The sequence below is a fragment of the Dreissena polymorpha genome, chromosome 1, assembly GCF_020536995.1.
Source record: "Dreissena polymorpha isolate Duluth1 chromosome 1, UMN_Dpol_1.0, whole genome shotgun sequence".
In the NCBI taxonomy this organism is placed as follows: Eukaryota; Metazoa; Mollusca; class Bivalvia; order Myida; family Dreissenidae; genus Dreissena; species Dreissena polymorpha.
Window position 1 is genome coordinate 4,313,226 of NC_068355.1, and position 19,995 is coordinate 4,333,220.

Genomic DNA, 19,995 nt, shown 5'->3' on the forward strand with positions numbered 1-19,995 from the left:
CAAGACCGCTGCATCTTGGAGATGACAGCAATCCCAGCAGTGTGGAAGACGTCCGACTCGAGGGTGACGGACCTCTTTACACTCATGATCGCGTTGAAAGTTAATTATACACGTTTTAATTCGCAATTTATTTACTGAATCACGACGAATGTCAAATACAATACAGAAAATTGCATAGTTGTTTCATTGATCTATAAACATATAATGGATTGAATATAACTCATTTAAATTTAACGTTTTCAAACTATTATTAAATCTTTTTTACAGAATATGCTGTCCTATTTATAGCTGAGCTTCCTATACCTTTATCAATGATAATCAGCGAAGTATGCAGATTAGAAAAAATGAGCTATCTTAATCGGACTGGCTCGGTCTTTTACATAGATCGCCATTGTGAAGAATTTCTTCATTGTATGAGGAACTTAGACGAGCTGCTTCGCAGCATCGTCAAAAATAAGCCGACAACGAGAAATTTAGCGTTAGAATTCCCGGATACTTTAAGTATATTTTCCGTACCCGGGTTACATTTAAGTATACTTTCGAGTACCCGAGGTACATTTTAGTAGTACCCGAGCCGCACATGACCAATCGAGCACAACAAACACAAACGTTCAATTTATTCTACTTCTTCTAGAGAGATCGAATATTTATTTCCAAATTGTAAGAAAAATATGTACAACGGGGGCACATAACTGAACAAAGCAGGTAATAAAGAAAAAAGGGTAATCATTAAAGTATGTAATTATTGCTAAAGGTTTTAATAAGCGTTAGAACCCGGTGTCCAAGATACATTCGTAGAAATGTGAATATTTTGTTCATCTTACAAAAGCTGTCAGGCTGCGTGGCTAGAAACGTTTCTTCAAGTAGCTGATTGCTGCTGATGTCATTGGCGAAGAGTATTAAATGTCTTGACGCTGCTGGATTGAGATTTGCATACTGCAGGTATTTAACGTGTAGATGGTTTGACGTGTTTGCATTGTTAATATCTAAGAAATGCAATACTGCTCGTAGACGCGATATAGGCGAGTCAACTGGTATTTCCTCTTTTCCTTTCAGTCATAATAACTGTTAAGTGATGCATGAAAGCCTAGCTCATGTGTTTTCAATGTTACACATTGTTGATGAATTGATAAAACAGCAACCGGTTTATAGACACTACGCCTATCACATACAAATGTTGACAAGTGGACCACTGTTGGTAAGCATAACTGGTGCGGCTGGATGGGCAAAACTTACTGTTAAGGCATCCAATGATGAGGCTATTGCTACCATAAAATATGCTGCGGAAGTAAAAATCTGCAAAGGAGCGACTTAAAACTGCCCTGCCGAATAATTAGCACTTAAGCGATGGTCATGAGCAACTACCAAATTGATCGGTAACAGGTCATGGTCACGTTCAATTTAAACTATGAACTGACTGGAATTTAACGTAACTTTGTGGAAATCACACCCGCAATGATATAATTGTCATATGCAATTATCAAGGTTTTGTATGGAAGGTTAAGATATTTTTAGGACATGTATTTTTTTCTGACTTTGTGCTGTGGACCTTGAAGACTGAGTACTTTCGGGATATGTTGGATCATGTTACACATTTTGTAAAAAAAATGAAGGAGACCTGTATTCGCATCAACCATAACCAGCATTATCTAAGGTTGGTAAAGGACATTATGTATGTTGTTTTTCAAACTATATCTAGTTACGTTAGCTCAAGATGTACATTGCATAATGCAATGGCGAACGAGCATCAGAGCGAGCATATAATAGGAGTTCATGCACATGGTAGTTTAGTTGTGTGCAGCCTAAAAATACAATAGGGTATAGCTTTTGGATAGAAATCTTCAGTGGCAAAGGTGCATTTGGTTGTGCCACGTCAAAATTGACCAAAACAGATAAACATACGTCGAAAGCGACATTACCTAAACAGCTTTTAATTAAAGATAATACTCACGTATTTGTAAGTCAATAGACACAACCATGGTAAGTGAGATTGCGAGTCGCTTGTTCTTTGAAAATTGTCAAATGTTGGCTGTGTGCATAGTAAAAAAGTGGGTGGGGAATGTGAGCCGGCGAAATAAAATTATAGGGCAAAATTATACTTCTACCGGTTGATGACCACAATCAACTCGTTGATTATCCTGAAATACATTCTGGATCTGGATGTTTTCGTTGTAGAGTCTTTCGGCAAAGGTAAGGTAGAAAAGGTGGATTTAAATTAATGCCATTTTAGAACAGTTGATCACAGGCGCTGGATGGCAATGTAGTCCAAATAATTAGACGTAAGCTACCCCGCTTACGTCTAAACGGCTACCGTCGTTTTCCTGTAGCAAATTGAGTTCAACTTAAACTTCAGTTTTTCTCGTTAAATCTTTGCTAATGCATAAAATTATCATTAATTAGACATAAATGTGAGCGATTACCTCTTTAATGTGTAAAAACTGTGCTTTTAAACCACTTATGTACATGTTTAAAAATAAACATACACAACACACGAAGTGTGTTTGTCGTTTATAGAATTACATTGAATTATCTTGAACGAAATTATTTTTTGAATAGGTTACACAAAACCAATTGTTGTTGTACAACAAACCACATCACTTTTTAGCTTTCTGTACTTTTTAATTAAATGAAACCTATATGTGTGTGTTTAAACTACCAGTTGTATCACGGAGTGTATATTGATAGGAGATGAATCGAGTATTTGACCATTACTGTAGTAAATTCAATCTTATGCAAAAACTATTCATCCGATTTTATTGGTTTATACGTTATCTTGTTGCTTATTAATTCCTCTTTCAAAAAATATACGTTTTAGTATACTCCCGTTGTTATTATTGGATTTATAGCGAGATAAACACAAGAAATACACATTTTATGTTTTACCACCGCGCGTTTTACCGTGTTGTGGCTATCGATCTTGTACAATTAGCGTACAGCGAAGCGCCGAGGTTATACATTTTGATGTACCCCCTCACGTCTTTTGTTGAATTATAGTTTCATTTCTCGGCCGATTTTGACAAATTATATATCATTAGAAAGCTTACGTTACGTAGTAAACAGATATATAAACATATATTAAGTTTTTCTTCTGATTTTGACAGCCAGGCGAGTTATAACTTTAACTTTTGCAAATATCATACCGTATTGGAGTTTTAGAATCTAGATTTACGGTTGACATGTTCGTACTTAATACCAATTTGTAGTGTTCTTCTGATTTCGACAGCCCGGCGAGTTATAACTTAAACTTTTGCAAATATTTTACCGTTTTGGAGTTTAAGAATCTAGATTTACGGTTGACATGTTCGTACTTAATACCAATTTGTAGCGTTTATATTTGGAGTTCAGTTTTAAAAATTACATCTTGCTTAGGAGAATAGAATTCTGTATACGATAGAAAAAAATTGTTTAAAAACGAAAGTAATTAAGGAATGAAGGCGGAAGAAAGTAGCGCGCGTTCCTAACGCACTGAACTGATGCTACGGTCTTGGCGATTATGCTTTTGTTTAGAAACCGGCCATTGAATTTCCTTTGCCACGATTATTATATTTTTTATGGAATATATTGTGGTATTTTGTTCACGAAACATATCAATAAAGCTTATTATAAATAAATCTTAATAAATTAACTATTTCAGCTCTTGTTTATAACACAGAAAGGGTGATAAATTTATGATGAAACAGCGTACCGTATATAGCGGATCCTCTCGATTTTATTCCGCTTTGCATGCATACTTGAAATAAAATGGGTGTCAAAAACATTCATCGTTTGCTGTTAATTATCAACGAGGGAATTATGTATAATTATATGAAATGTTATTTACCTTAAATTATCAATTTATTAAAGATTCTTGAAAATCACGGTCGGTGTTACGCGGGTCATTTCGTATTTTGACATCAGGGCATCACGTCCAACTATTCAAAATCAGATTTTTTCACTGGGACGATGACGGCTTAGATTTAGACAGGCAGACAGATAGTTTATTCAGACTTATACAACAGTACATCGTCTTCAACTCAAATATATAAATTATTTTTAGACGAATTGTTAGGTGATTACACATATAGCAGTGATGATTCTGAGAATGTTGCCATGTTTCTTATCCGTGTAATCTAGAGTCCGTGGTTTGAGCATTTTTATCACGGTGTTCAATAAAAGATATCTCAATAATCTTGTTTATTGATAGATCTGTGGTTTTATTGCCCTGTGTTCAGCATAAACCAATTATCTCTTTATGATCAGATACTGTGCCGACCAATACTAAATAACACTATGGTGTCATACGCCACAGCAGGGACCTATACTTGTGATCATGGAGTCTTAGTGCAAGACTTAAAAAAGTATGTTGTTTCGCTTGCGGTTGTTAAAGCCAAAACGGGGCTTCCCAGCTGGCACAGCTGCTGATATTTGGATCTGAATACCTAAACTTATTCAGACCTTATTCTTAACCGTTGCGCGTTTTACGATATCGGATTTTAGGCGGGAATACAACTCAGTGAAACTATTCAATTTCTTATACAACATTAAGCATATTAACAGTTATTGAAATTAACAATATCAGCGACATCTTTTTAAAGACTAAACACCTTTTCAAGTATCGAATTTAACATGTCAATAAAATATATTAATACCAAAGAAGGTTTCATTTAATATTGTTCACATTAAACCTTTAAATGAAAGTGTCGCTTTAACTATTTTCCGTGTCTTATTAAGCCGCGAATCGTTTGCTAAAAACAGTTAACAAAAAGGGCTACACGTTCTAATTCTTAATGAAATACAAAAATAAGTATAACATAATTATTAACGTCCATAAACACACACGGCAAGATCAAAGTTTTAATGGAAAACTAATATGACATTCCACTTAAATTATTATTTTCGTCTAAATCGAATACTATATATAGAGAAACAATGTATTTATAACCGACCAATGAGGTAACTTTATGCAACTTTCAATTTACACAGTGCTATATGGCAACAATATGGAATTTGAACAGTGGTAGTGTTTTAAGGTCTGGACTATCATTACTTGTAAGTTTGTATAAACATTTTTCTAATGCAATAAGTAAAATAATGTTTATATTTTATGTTTAATAATTTATTGCATGATTATTCTGTGCTGTTATATGAATTTGATGCCGTTAAAGCTTCCGACATGAATTCATGTCGGAACGATGCTATTGCAAAATAACGTTAAACGATATGAGGTCGATGTAAATCGACCTCATATTTATAGGAGTAGATGGCAATGCCTCTATCAACTATCCGTTGTCACACAATTTTAGTTACTTGTTGTTTATTAAAATGAAATTACTACTTAATCAGTAAAAATCTTCTGACAAAATGTCTTCTTAAAAAAAAGATAGTTCGACTATGTATGTAGATATTGACAAGGAAAATCTCTACAGTCCATTGGTGTATAATGGATAGCTAAGGACTTCGAGTCTCATTTCAACGTAAACACCATGCATTCAGTAATTAAACAATCAAAACTAGATAGACACATGTCTTTCCTATTGAAACATGCCAGCAGTTTTAAATTTCCAAAAAATATTATTTGTTTACAGCGCGAATTTCATGGTACACTGATTCAGTCATTACCGGATCGCTTAGGTCTTTATCGGATTACATGTGTATCGTGTTATTTCTTAAAATTTGACACAGCATTTGTAAAAATAATTGCCATATATGTACATTTCCAGAAAGGAAATTCATTTCTGCGTTTAATAAGACCAAGTTCATGGAAATCGCTGCACAATTGATGAAGTAATGGCTGTTTAAAACAATGCACCCTATATTCAGGTCATTTTGAGTTGAATACCTTGTTATATATATAGATTTGAAAGTGAAAAATATGTTTTCAAAGAAATCAATTTTTCGTTATAATTTGATTATTTTTCATTAAAAATGATGTTTTCACTAATTAATATCATAGCCACAGGCTAACCACATGAGTATTGGACAACTTCAATTGAGTTTATATTTATTTTGAGACAATCCCCACATTCCTGAATATGGGTCACCACATGTCCGTTATTCACTAAATCCCGAGTTGCAGCTTTCATGCTTATTTTATATGGTATGCATCAATTTGGTTTCTGAGCATTCTTAATTTTGTAAAGGACACATAAGACTAAAATATTACATCAATGAACATTATGTTTACCAAACAAAATCTGCAAAATTCAAGAAACCATTCGTCTGCACTTTTCCTGTCGCCACAAAAACGGTGCGTACATAACGTGACCTTGTTTTGCTTTCGAAAAAAGAAACAGTTGAAAACATTGACACACGTCAACAAAAACATGAATCGACTTAACAATGATAGGCTTTTTGTATTCAATTCATAGAAAACTTTAAATCTTAACATAAATAAAAGTATTTTGCAAAAAACGTTTAACCTATCCGTTACTCACTAAAATCCGCTATACACCAATCGACTGTACTCTAGCCATTTTCTCATGCAATGGAAGTGCGTCATTACCCATAATTAAATCGCTGTCACCCCGCTCGCTTGCTGAAATGCTTACGCAGGTGGGACACCACGCTGACTTATCTGAAATGGGTCTCCTGGTCTGGCTAGTATTTCAGATGTCTTATTTGCTCAGAATTTGATAACAGGTCAACATTCATCTTTGAAACATGTCAACAATGATTTTTACTACAGTAAGCACTGGCTTTTAAAGACAGCATAATTGGACGGAGTCACGGATGGATAATTTAACACTTAATTCAGGTGTTTTTTTTCTTCTTTGTGACCTGCCGAAAAACGGCCCTTTCCCCTCGGATTTTTTCCCCTCAGCAGAATTTTCCCCCAGATTTAATCCCCCTCCCCTAAAAAAAAAAAAAAAAATTATATTTTTTTTTTTAACTTTAAATACATAAGTTTACCTGATCCAGTGAAGAAAATAGAACATATTGCATACTTAAATTATCTGTTACCTTTAATTTGTTTTAAAAACAGTAAAATATGTTAAATTGATTATTTAGACTTTCCTTATTTTCCCCAAAATCGGGAGTTTTGCGTGATTTTTCCCCCCAAAATTCTGCATTTTGCGCGATTTTCTTCCCCTCAAAAAAGGCCAGCCCTTTCCCCAAAATCAGATAAAAACCCTGTAGTTAGCATACTTTTGACAAAATTGTTAACATTATGCATTCTAAAAACTTTACATGTGTTTTGTAATAAATTCATGATTTTTCATTATATTTATATTTCACCAGAGTCTGCAGAGGGAACCAAAGGTTAACTGAAGCATTCTGTCAACTCACACAATCTGTAACTAAATACATATTAATCTAATTTCAGGTTTCAGTGTTAAACTCCATAGATACAGCACATGAAGATATGATTGTAAGTTATGCTATTCCCAAAGTATGTATATAGTATCGAAGATTTGTAGGTGAATTTTCACTTTAATGATTAATTCAACATTCTAAACACAAGAAAACGTTGTTTTTTTAAGAATTTTAATTGGATTTCTTTCATGTATATCAAAATAAATATCTAAACTGAAATGAACAAATGTTGAGCTACCATCAAATCAAACCATTTTTGTACCTGATTATGTATATTTTCATGTTGACTGTTTGGTGCAGTCAGCGTAGGCTAATCATGAACTACACTTGAAACTTTTAAACTTGCTAATTTGATGAAACGCCTTTTTATATAATTATATTCAATGGCGTTGTACAAAACATATATATGTACATAAAATTGATAACAAATAAGAGGTATTGATAATATTATGCAGCATTAATTAAAGGATTAATGATCTTAAAATGTGTGATATAAATAATAATGCTGTAAGTAACTTAAGCAATAAAACAATACCGGCTACAATATTAAAACACAGTAAAAGTAAAATATTATGTAATAAATTGATATAACTAGAGTTAAGATAATAATTATAATGATAATATGAACTACACTTTCCGCTATTATTCTGATTTTGTTTAAAGGAAGTCTCTTTTTCATGAAAATTCCAAATAAGGCAGAAAGTGTCATCCCATTCTGCACAGGCTAATCTAGGATGAAACTTTACGCACATTCATTCAGACTAGTTTACCCAGAGCATGTCTCATTTGTATTATAGCATGATGCCCAGTTGGATTACTATGGTACGAAGCTTGCTACCTGCTCCTCTGACAGATCTATCAAGGTGTTTGACGTGAAAGGGGGACAACAACGACTTATCACAGACCTACGAGGGTAAGACTTCTTGCAAACTCAGTTGAAATTGGTTTGTTTGTATTTTTATGCCCCCGGATCGAATGATCGGGGGTATATTGTTTTTGGCCTGTCTATCAGTCAGTTATTCATTCATTATCCCCACGCTTTTCGGAGAAAAAGTGGGGATATTGTGGTGATGTCCGTCCGTCCTGGCCACCTGCTCCTCCTACACTATTAGCACTAGAACCTTGAAACTTACATACATGGTAGCTATACGCATATGTGCGACGGTGACAGTGACGGAATTTTGATCTGACCCCTGGGTCAAAAGTTATGGGGGTTGGGGCGGGGCCGGGTCAGAGATTTTCCTGGGACCGCGATTCAAAAAAGGCTCATAACTACTGTGTCCCTTCAGATATTGCTTTCATATTTGGTATGCATGTGTATCTAGACAACATCTATCCATGCGCATAAAATGTTTAACCCCTGTGATCATGAACTTTGGGTCAGTTTTTTAGGTTTTGAAATCTGCGACTGCGATTCGAAAAAGACTCAGAACTACTGTGTCCCTTCAGATATTGCTTTCATATTTAGTATGCATGTGTATCTGGACAATACCTTTCCATGCGCACAAAAATTTTGACCCCTGTGGCCTTGACCTTGAACTTGGGGTCAGTTTTTAGGTTTCGAAATCTGCGACTAAGATTCGAAAAAGGCTCATAACTACTGTGTCCCTTCAGATATTGCTTCATATTTGGTATGCATGTGTATCTAGATAACACCTACAGTACACTCCACGCCTTTTACCCAATTTCCCTCCATACGCCGAATGCAGTAATGCCGGGGGAGATTAAGAAAATTTCTCGATACGCGGCGTTTGCATGATTTGGGACGCCGTGTTGAACGATCAGCAAAATTGATAAGCCGACGCGGCGGCCCTTGGCGTTGGCAACGCGGGAAAACTCCGTGTTTTACGACATAACGATCAATTTAACTTTGTTTGACTTCCTGATTTTCAAATAAAATTACATTTATTACAAGTACATATATTTATTTATATATATATAATATACCATTAAAAAAACAACCAAGATAGATCGATCCCCACGTGGTTGTAGAAGTAGTTGTATAGAAAACTCGTTGATTTACGACGAACAAAACGTCGTCTTTAAACTGATACTTACCAATTAATATAATCACAGTTTGCAACATTGTTTTTATTTTGATAATTTAATCCAAAGTTTTCATGTTAGCAGGTGTTTTTTCTATACTGAACATGTAAACATTCATCATTATGGGGTTGTTTACCCTCGGGACTTGGTTAGAAACCATTGCCCGAGCACACTGCTTAACATAAAACTCTACGTTTAAGAAGCTGAAAACGACTATAAGATGGTCAGCCCGATTTTACAGGGCTGTACCATTTATAATACAACAATACATTGCAGTGTTGATGCGGTGCTTCAATAAAAATCTATTGGTTTACAAATATCTGTACTTATCTATTCAAAAATTAAATGGACAATGTCTTGCCTAAAGCTGTTAAAAAGCGGCGTTTTCATTGGTTGACAGTATTTAAAAGCCTGGCTCTGATTGGTTATCTCTTTCATGTCCGCGCAAACGCAAGTAGGTCAGTCCGTTTTGAGATGTAGACTCACACAAAGAACGACTTTGAAATGGCGTCCGCTCCTGCACGGACGTGAAACAGACAACCAATCATATTGTATGGCGTCTGCTCTTTTGCACTTTTAAAATGTAAACAAAGCAGAATTTCATTAGGAAATGTATGAAACAAGAAGAAATACATTTGTAATTACATCCATTAATGCTTGAATCTATTTGAACTTATTATGATTGGTATATGTTATTAAACCAATATGAAGATGTTATATAAATATTATTATCCCCACGTTTTTCGGAGAAAAAGTGAGGATATTGTATTGATGTGCGTCTGTCCGTCACAGACCTACGAGGGTAAGAAGTCTTGCAAACTCAGTTGACATTGGTTTGTTTGTATTTTTCTTTAAAATTTTCTTAAACATTTCTTAATGTTTCAAATTTAGTTCAACGTTTTTGGAGGCTATTTATTGTAAGACATTATGAATTTATGTGCATGATTTCAATTAAAAAATTATTGTGTCTCGTTTAAAACTAATTTTGTTCTTTTAAATGTAAACTGATTATTCATGAATACCCTAAGTCACAAATTATTTAATACAAAACTTATGGTGAACTGTACTAAATATAGATAAAGTTGTAGTAGAGAACATAGAATAACACCATTTTTAATGGCTTTATAAATTGAATGTGTGATGTGTTATTGTATATTTGTTATTGATCTTTGATAATACACTTGAGCACAAAATGAATTACTTTTGATAAGAAAGTTTTTTGGTCAGGTTATTCCCCTATGGGTATTCACATATTCAATATACTGGTACATGTATTTCATTATCTCCACGCTTTTTGAAAAGCGTGGGGATATTGTGGTTATCTCCGCCGTCTGTCTGTCCGTCTGTCCTGGCCACTATCTCCTCCTACACTATAAGCACTAGAACCTTGAAACTTACACACATGGTAGCTATGAGCATATGTGCGACCCTGCACTATTTGGAATTTTCATCTGACCCCTGGGTCAAAAGTTATGGGGGTTGGGGTGGGGCCGTGTCAGAGATTTTCACTAATTTTGTTATGTTATTTTACATTAATTTCTTCATTTCTACACCGATTTACTTCAAATTGATACTGATCATCTCTAATAAAAGTACGGTCAATCTCAACTATGCATGGCCCCATAACCAATCCTGGGGCGCCCCGCCCACATAGACCACGCCCACCCAAAATTGCCTTTTACTATAATTTCTTCATTTCTACACCGATTCACTTCAAATTGATACTGAACCTCTCTTATGACAATACGGTCAATCTCAAATATGCATGGCCCCATTACCACCCCTGGGGCGCCCCGCCCACATAGACCACACCCACCCAAAATTGCCTTTTACTATAATTTCTTTGTTTCTACATCGATTCACTACAAATTGATACTGAACTACTCTTATGACAATACGGTTAATCTCAACTATGCATGGCCCCATTACCAACCCTGGGGCGCCTCGCCCACATAGGCCACACCCACTCAAAATTGCCTTTTACTATAACTTCTTCATTTTGACACCGATTCACTTCTTATTGATACTGAACTTATGAAAATACGGTCAATCTCAACTATGCATGGCCCCATTACCAACCCTGGGGCGCCCCTGGGTCAAACATGCGGCGTGGGGATACGCGTCGGCCTCTGCCGCGCCATTTCTATGAGCCATGCTCTAAGACAATGGGGCTTAATGAATGTGTTTAAATTGTTGCCAGAGATAGCCATGTGAATATTGCATAGGCTAATCAGGGACAACTTTTTCCGCTTCTTTGGAAATATTTGTTAAAACATAGTCTCTTCTAAACCAACATACAGAAATGTGGACTGCACTGGTGAATCTGGGACGATACTTTACATTAAGCCTTGTTTTCATAGGCATTAGGGCGTGGCTAATATATATTTTTAATCAGGTTTTTGGATGGAAAAAAACTGGTTATTAGATTGGCGAATGTCGACTGGCGGGTGGGCAAAACAAGCTTGTCCGTGCCATAACTTTGTCGTTCATTGTGAGGTTTTAAAATCATTTGGCACATTTGTTCACCATTATTGGACGGTGTGTCACACGAAAGAATTACGTCAATATCTCCAAGGTCAAGGTCGCCACGACTAAAAATAGATTTATTTTGAAACAAAGGGGGTTAATTTAAACAATCAGTTCAGTTTGAGTTGTCTCCCTTTATGAGACTTTTTTTTCAAATTGAAAACCTGGTTTTGTGAAAATTTTGTCCCTTGTTTTACATTTAACAGCCATGATGGCCCAGTTTGGCAGCTTGCCTGGGGTCATCCGATGTTTGGCAATCTGATCGCCTCGTGTGGGTACGACCGCAAGGTGATCATCTGGAAGGAGACCAATGGAACGTGGGGAAAACTGTATGAATACTCAAATCATGACTCATCGGGTATGGTAACGATTCTGTTCTCTTTCTTGTTTATGAAATTAAATTGTATATGTTTTTCGTACAAAAATTACATCTAACACTAACCTTTATGAATGAATACATTACAAGGCTTAAACATTGGTATAATAGGTAGAGTTGTTCCTGTTAATGTGTAAAACTATGACACAAATGAAACTGAATAAAATTAAGAAAAAAAAATTAAAGAGCATAATTTTTGCAAAAGTAATTCAGAAGAGGAAAAGTTTATTAATGTATAACCTGCTATGTTGACAGATTATCAAAATCTTATTAAAATAGGTAACCATAATTCTATTATTTGTTTGTTGCTTCCTCATAATGTCCACTGGCCTGTATTCCAGTGAACTCTGTGTGTTTTGCGCCACATGAGCTGGGGCTTGTGCTGGCCTGTGGAAGCTCTGATGGATCCATCTCCATTCTCACAAGCACAGGTGGGTAAACAAGGCATTGCATTCAAGAACATGTTGGTAAACTTGGCATTGCTTTCGAGAACAGACGAGTTAACCAAGACTAAAATTTTTGAATTGCTTGCTTTATCTTTAAAATTCAGTATTACAGTGTTAAAATTCAGCATACATGCACTGCACAGGCTAATTTAGGACGACACTTTCTGTGCATGCAATACACCCGTTTTCCAACAGCCAGACATAGTCTCCAGGCGTATTGATCTCGAAATCGATGCATGCAAGATCCAAAGGCACAAGGAGTTAAATAAATTGTTGGCTGATCTAAAGAACTTGTTATGGATCATTGTTTGAAGATAAATTAATTGAATGGTCATCAAATAAATTGTTCAATTTCATGTACTTTATTTCAGGAGACGGAAGCTGGGACGCTAAAAAAATAAAGAATGCACACACTGTAAGTGAAGTTAATACAAGAACCGTCATCTGCGTAAACTAGGCTTAATGCATGTGCATAAAGTGTCATCCCAGATTATCCTGTGTATTAAACTTTAATGGAACTTTTCATTTAACAGTAGTCTCTTCTAAATGAAAGTCTAGTTTAGTCGGAAAGTGTACATACACATTAAATGATTACATTATATTTTATGAAGATAAAATCCTAATGAAGCTATATCATTAAGATGTTCTTATAAATTCTTAATGAGGTTTTTCCTTTAAAGTTTGTTACACCTGTGCTTAATCCTTTCCCACTCAGAAACAAAGTGAAAATGGCTTAATACTAGAACAGTCTGCGAGTAACTTGCAGTCTGTTCAGGTATTATGCTGTTTGCTGCTCATCAGTAACTAAGGGTTGGCAATGAAGCCTCTAAAGCTTGGATATAGTATTAAAAAAAAGGCATTTAATTAAATTTAACTTTCTATGGGACTGCAAATGCATCAAAAAAAGTATCTAAGTGGTAAAGGGTTAAATTCATAGCTAAGTGGTAAATGGTTAAAATCACCGTTAAATACATATCTACATGGTTAGGTTAATTTATGTATTAGGGAGGCTCCAGCTGCATTTTGGATAAGGTTTCTGTCGAGTTACTGAGAGGTCCTGGGTTGGAACCCCAGTGTTGGAACATCAGTTATTTCTTCTGCTGAAACAGAACTTGTTCTACTCATGCATTCAAGCTTAAACTAATTAGATTTAAAGGAAACAATTTCATGTATGTGAGTCTCATTCTGGGAAAACATGTGTAAAGTTTCTTCAAAGTTGATAACGAGCACAGACTAATCAGGGACAATGCTTTCTGCTTTTATGGCATTTATCGCTAAAAGAAAGTCTTTACTTAACAAAAAACAAGTCTCGGCAGAGAGTGTCAACCTGTACAACCTGCACAGGCTAATTTGGGACGACACTTTACACACATGCATTAAGGCCTGTATTTCGAGGGCTAGACTCATATGGTATTTCCTTGGTACACTGGGAGACCAGCTTCTTTTTGTGTAAACTTTGCTTTATGTGCATAAAGTGTTGTCCCATATTAATCTGTGCAGTCTGCACAGGCTAATTAGGGACAACACATTCCGCTTTTATTGTGTGTTTTTTTAAAGCAGTCTTTTAGTAGGTTAAAAGAGTCATTTTTGATTATCCTGTGTGCACTGCACAAGCTAATCTGGGACGACACTTGGTACATGCATTAAGCCCCATTGTCGCAGAGCGAGGCTCATTTCTTATTTCTTTGTTAGATCGGCTGTAATGCTGTAAGCTGGGCACCTGCTCTGGCACCTAATGCCCTGTTTGACCAGACCGGACGACCCACACTGGTGAAGAAACTTGTGTCTGGGGGATGTGACAACCTCGTGAAAATATGGAGGTATTGTGCTTTACCCTTTACCACTTTAATAGATACGTATTTTGAAGCATTCGAAGTTTTTAAAAAAATCAAATTAAATGTAAGTCCTTCTGAATATATTCAAGTTCGAAAGGCTTCATTTTCAGTCCTAAGAAACTGATGAGTACCAAACAGCATAAAACCTGAAAAGACATTTACTCGCAGGCTGTCTGGTTTTATGCTTGTTGCAAAAGACATTTTCACCTTGCTTCTAATGGGGGAAAGGGTTAATAGCTTAACACATGGCAATTAATTATAGTTTTCTTTATTTGATCAAAAACTGAATCTGGAATTAAATTGCATAATTTGCTCTTCCCTAAAGCATAGATCAGTAATATAATAATTAAAATTTATTTTATGAAATTTCCTGAAAATATGGAGACACAAAATTATTATTTTCCTTATTTAAGAGCATTCTGATGCATACTTTGTAAAAATTGTTATTATCCTAAAATAACATTTGTTTTGCGATGCTAGATTACCACTTTCGTGTGATCTGTCACGAAAGCTTTGTGTTATCACGCACAGCTGATTGGGTAGATTGGGTTCCCATAGGCACCTGTGTGCTTTGCTCTGGGAAAATGGGGCTACATACATGTGCGTAAAGTGTCGTCTTAGGTAAGCCTGTACAGTACGCAAAGACCAATCAAGGACTACTCATTCTGTTTAAATGCTATTATTGGAGTAAATGAAATTCATTTAAATGAAAATACAGTCATTAAGGACAGTGTTATCCATGATTCACCTCCGCAGACTTTACAGGCTAATCTGAGACTATTGACTATACGCATGCATTAAGTCCCATGTTCCCAAATCTAGGTTCTTCACTTTCAGGGAGGAAGATGGAGAATGGATTGAGGATCAGAAGTTGGAGGGTCACAGCGACTGGGTGAGGGACGTAGCCTGGGCCCCGTCTATAGGTCTGCCTAGGAGCATCATAGCCAGCTGTTCACAGGTGAGTGTCACTATAGGCAAATATCACATAGGTCTGCATCAGAGCTACATTGTCAACTGTTCACAGTTAAGGAGAAATGTCAAACAGTTAAGACACCACATAAGGTGTTGATTTTAATTTAGTTGCTAAAAAAGACTATTTAAAATAAATCGAGACTTTTAATTGAATTTCATTAATCTAATTCATGTGAATTATTTTATATTTTATAAAGCTTTTTACATAAAAATAATAATGCAAATAACAGATACTAGTAATAATGTCATGTTTTGCCAAGATTTCTGTTTTTATAACACTGAACTATAATAAATATGAATGTTTTTACCTTTTGAAAGCTGTTGAAATGCAATGAATAGTTCAAAATCTTGTTTCTTGTAATGTTTTTCTCAGGATTGCCGAGTGATTATCTGGTCTAATGATGGTACCAGTAACACCTGGAACTCTGCTATCCTAAACAAGTTTAAGGATGTTGTGTGGCATCTCAGCTGGTCCATCACAGGCAACATTCTTGCAGTGTCAGGGGGAGATAACAAGGTAAAAATGTCAGGGGGGATAACAAGGTAATCACAGACCATGTAAGGGGGAGATAACAAGGTAATGACTTACCATGTCAGGGGGGAATGAAAAGGTAATGACATACAATGTCGGGGGAGATAAAAAGGTTATACTGTCAGGGGGAGATAACAAGGTTATGCTGTCAGGGGGAGATAACGAGGTTATCACTGACAGTTTGATGTTTAGTTAGTGCAGTCATCTTGCATTGTAGAAATAGTGGATATTTGTTTGTTTCCTGAGCTTTTCGCGTTGAATTTGTTAGTTACTAGAGCAATAAATATTTTCATGAGTTGTGCTGTCATGAGTCTAAATATGGACAGGTAAAGGAGAGAAAAAAATTTTTAGTCTAGCTCTGGGAAAACCGGGTTCAATCATGTGCCAGAAGTATGGTCTCAGATAAGCATGTGAAGTCCCTTTTACTTAAATCATGTTTTGTTGCTGAACTAAGTAGAATAAATGGTGTAACATTTTTAACATTGCATTATATATCTTTGTATGTGAAGCTTGACTTATTCATCAAATAGTTCCAGTTACACTGCTCACTCATTGGTCTGCGTTATGCTTTGGTTTTGTTAAACATGTAACATCTCCAGATCACCGTTTCTACTACTATTTTTGTGGCTATTGCTCCTTTTTTATGTAATCTAACTTTGCAGGTTTATTTTAAAATATTACATGACTATACAGATTTTCACCATCAAGTATGTCTTCACAGTCATTGTATTGGGTAACGGACAGAAAATTTATCAACGTGGATGAATAGTCCAGCACATTGTCTGGGTACAGCACTTCTCTTGGATGTTATCTTTACAGCACATTGTCTGGGGACAGCACTTCTCTTGGATGTTATCTTTAACTTTAATATATACCACACTCTGTGAAAAGGGGGTTTAATGCATGTGCGTTGAGTTGTCCCAGAATAGCCTGTGCAGTGCGCATACGCTTATCAGGGATAACACATTCCACCAAGACTGGATTTTTTGTGAAGAAGAAACTTCCTTTAAATGAAAAGATGCCATAAAAGCGGAAAGTGTTGTCCTTGATTTAGACTGAGCAGACATCACATACTTATCTAAGACAACACTTTACGTATATGCAATAAACCCCACTTACCTAGAGGGATGCTCATACGTGTATTGGTGTATGTGTAACCCAATATTTTCATGGTTACAGACTAGTCTATGGAAGGAGACTCTGGAGGGTCAGTGGGTGTGTATTAGCGATGTGAAGAAAGGTCAAGGTTCAGTTGGAGACAGCCAGTCACAGCCTGCAAGAAACTTGTGATCAAAGCTCTGAGAGAGTGAATTTCTGTTATTGAGTGATTGTGTTAAAGGAAACTGTTTAAAGATTTTGGTTTTACGGAGATTGGTTGACCATACTTGATTTGACTGCAATAATGGATCAATTTTAGCAAAAGACATTCAAGATTTGTGTACGACTTTGTGACTTAAACATCAAAATCCACCCTTATATTGGTGGTAATAGTAGTCACTTGAAGTACTTCTGAAACTGTATAAAAAGTTGTTGTACATTGAAATTATTCTAAACATAAATCCAGCCTACAGCTTAGCTTGAAATCACAATTTATATGCTTGTGAATGTTTCTTTTGATGAACAATACAGCATACCCTTGTTTATTATTTTCATTTTAAGAATATTTATTACTGGCCATATGTTAACAATTTAAATCTCTATTCACTTATGATTAACATTCAGTTTTATTTGCACAAATTTTCACTTGAAAATTCACATATGTCCGGGCCAATTAGTAAGGTCACTAACCTAGTTCCATACCTTTGGCCTGCAATATAGCATAATTAGGCCCAGTTGTGTACTGAGAAATTAGGTTAAGGGAAATTTTAACATCTCTATATCATTTTTTCTGTTTTCGGTATTTTTTCAAATTTATCACATGTGTTCAAGGTCATTGTGTGAGGTCACATATTAAGTTTCCTTATAGAATAAATAACGACATAAATGCGTTGCGTATTCAAACAATGATTTAAGCAGTTGCGACCAATTATGCTTCTGTTGACAATGGGACATTACCATCCTCTGGTTGACTATGCGTTGCACCGTCCTATATGGGGCATGATATTTATATACTGCAAGTTGGTATACACATTTGAAACCAAAAGATGACCTTTGTTTTGTTGAATGTTTGTATATATTACATTTCCATGCCATAAATGATTATGAAATAAAGAAACTTCCGCATGTGCTCTTGCTAAATTTTCTCATTTACACTGCAGGCACAATCTACAGGTCGAGAACAGATAGCCAGATGCTATTTACTGCTTTTAAATCGAAATCGGTTGGCTTCTGCCGATTTTCAAGCCTTGAAGCTTTTACTCTTTATTCAGACTAACAATGAAATACATGCTACTGAAAACAGGGCCATACATGTGAGCGAAGTGTCATCCCATATTAGCACGTCAGGGGCGACACTTTCTGTTTTTAAGGAATGTTACTTTTAAAGGAAATCTCGGTGGAAATCCAGTTAAGGCGGTGTCATACCTGATTAGCATTTGCTGACTGCACAGGCTAATTTGAGACAACATTTAACGCACATGCATTAAGTCCATTTACACAGAGCTGTGCTCAAATGTATTATGTATGCCACAAACATGCATATAAGAGCATTATGAATAAAACCGTATTTTACGTACTGTGCTATCAGTATTTACTTAAATTGACAAGAGTATTATTGTCTGAAAATCCTTAAATGCACAATTTGTGTTAATGTGTACATAAACAAAGCAGATATGATGAGGGTCCCCAACGATAAAGCATCGTCGAAGCCCACTATAAATATGTCGTGTTGAACCAAGTTAACACAGGTTTTTTCACTAATTTATACGTGGTACAAATAAAATTGACCTAAATCCAACAGGCTATTTATTGTTATTTAAAGAACACTTGTTTTGATTGAAAGACAATACAAATGGTAAATAGTCAAACTTTAATCTGTTTGCATGCCATATGTCAGTAATCAATCAAAACATGGTACATTGCTAATGTAATTGATGTCACAACGTTGTGAAAAGGTTATCATCTACATGAATATCTATTAAGGAAGATACATGTCCAACTATCAAAAGACAGAATGCAGCCGAGCAAATAACGTTTTTTTTAGGGGCGGACAAGTTTAAGAATGAACACACGTGCGTCTTTCCAATGCCAAATAAAATGGTCATTTAGAGAGGTTTTACGGCAAAAGAATGAAAAGGTTCACACCCGTTTTTACATCTATGAAGATTTTTTTTTTTAATCAACATAGAAAAAATGGATGAGTCCATCAGGTGGTCTTAATAGCGAGGCTTCACTGTATCTCCGTGATGTGAAAGTAGAGCGTATCCAAGAGATCCAGGGTTCGAATTCAATTAAAATACTCCTTTTTCTTGCTAATATAATTTTCCAAATCTAGTCCAAATCGTGTAGGTCGCCGTGGCGTAGTGGATATGGTGTCCGCCTAGCAACCGAGCGGCCACGTTTTTGATCCCCACTTTTGGAGCGTTCTCTATATCTCCAGCATGGACACTTAGTACTATTTCTACACAGGAAATGGTCTCGATAGCGTTTTAATAAGCCTTAGGCTTTAGGTGTTATCGAGCTAAAATAAATAGGTTTTAACTACATATTGTTTGTTTTTAATATTAGCATTAAACACATGAAATGGTGTGAAAAATCCCTTTATTTCCCACACTCAAAATTTTCTTCTCCAGTGTTTATACAAATACATGTCACTTATATAGCGCAAAATTATTATAAAAATATTCTATTGCGCTTCACAAACACTGCACATTGGTTATTCGTGAAAAAGATTGAACAAATGAGTTTTAAGTCTTGATCTTAAACAGCCCTAACTGTCAATGATTTTTAAGTGGCTTGGTAGATTGTTCCACCACTTCGGGCCAGCAACAGCTAAAGATCTATCCGCCATCTTAATTCGCCTCCTGGGAA

General features: G+C 35.6%; 1 protein-coding gene across 1 annotated transcript; it reads left to right on the forward strand.

Annotated features, from left to right (window-relative positions):
• The first annotated feature begins 1,819 nt into the window (after positions 1-1,819).
• On the forward strand, positions 1,820-18,249 carry LOC127868974 (protein SEC13 homolog). Its single transcript, XM_052411201.1, has 10 exons — positions 1,820-1,980; positions 7,304-7,348; positions 8,091-8,206; positions 12,072-12,223; positions 12,583-12,672; positions 13,059-13,102; positions 14,380-14,507; positions 15,360-15,480; positions 15,868-16,011; positions 17,206-18,249. The coding sequence occupies exons 1-10, from the start codon at positions 1,978-1,980 to the stop codon at positions 17,314-17,316; spliced, it is 954 nt and encodes a 317-aa protein (XP_052267161.1). The 5' UTR covers positions 1,820-1,977; the 3' UTR covers positions 17,317-18,249.
• The last annotated feature ends 1,746 nt before the right edge of the window (positions 18,250-19,995 follow it).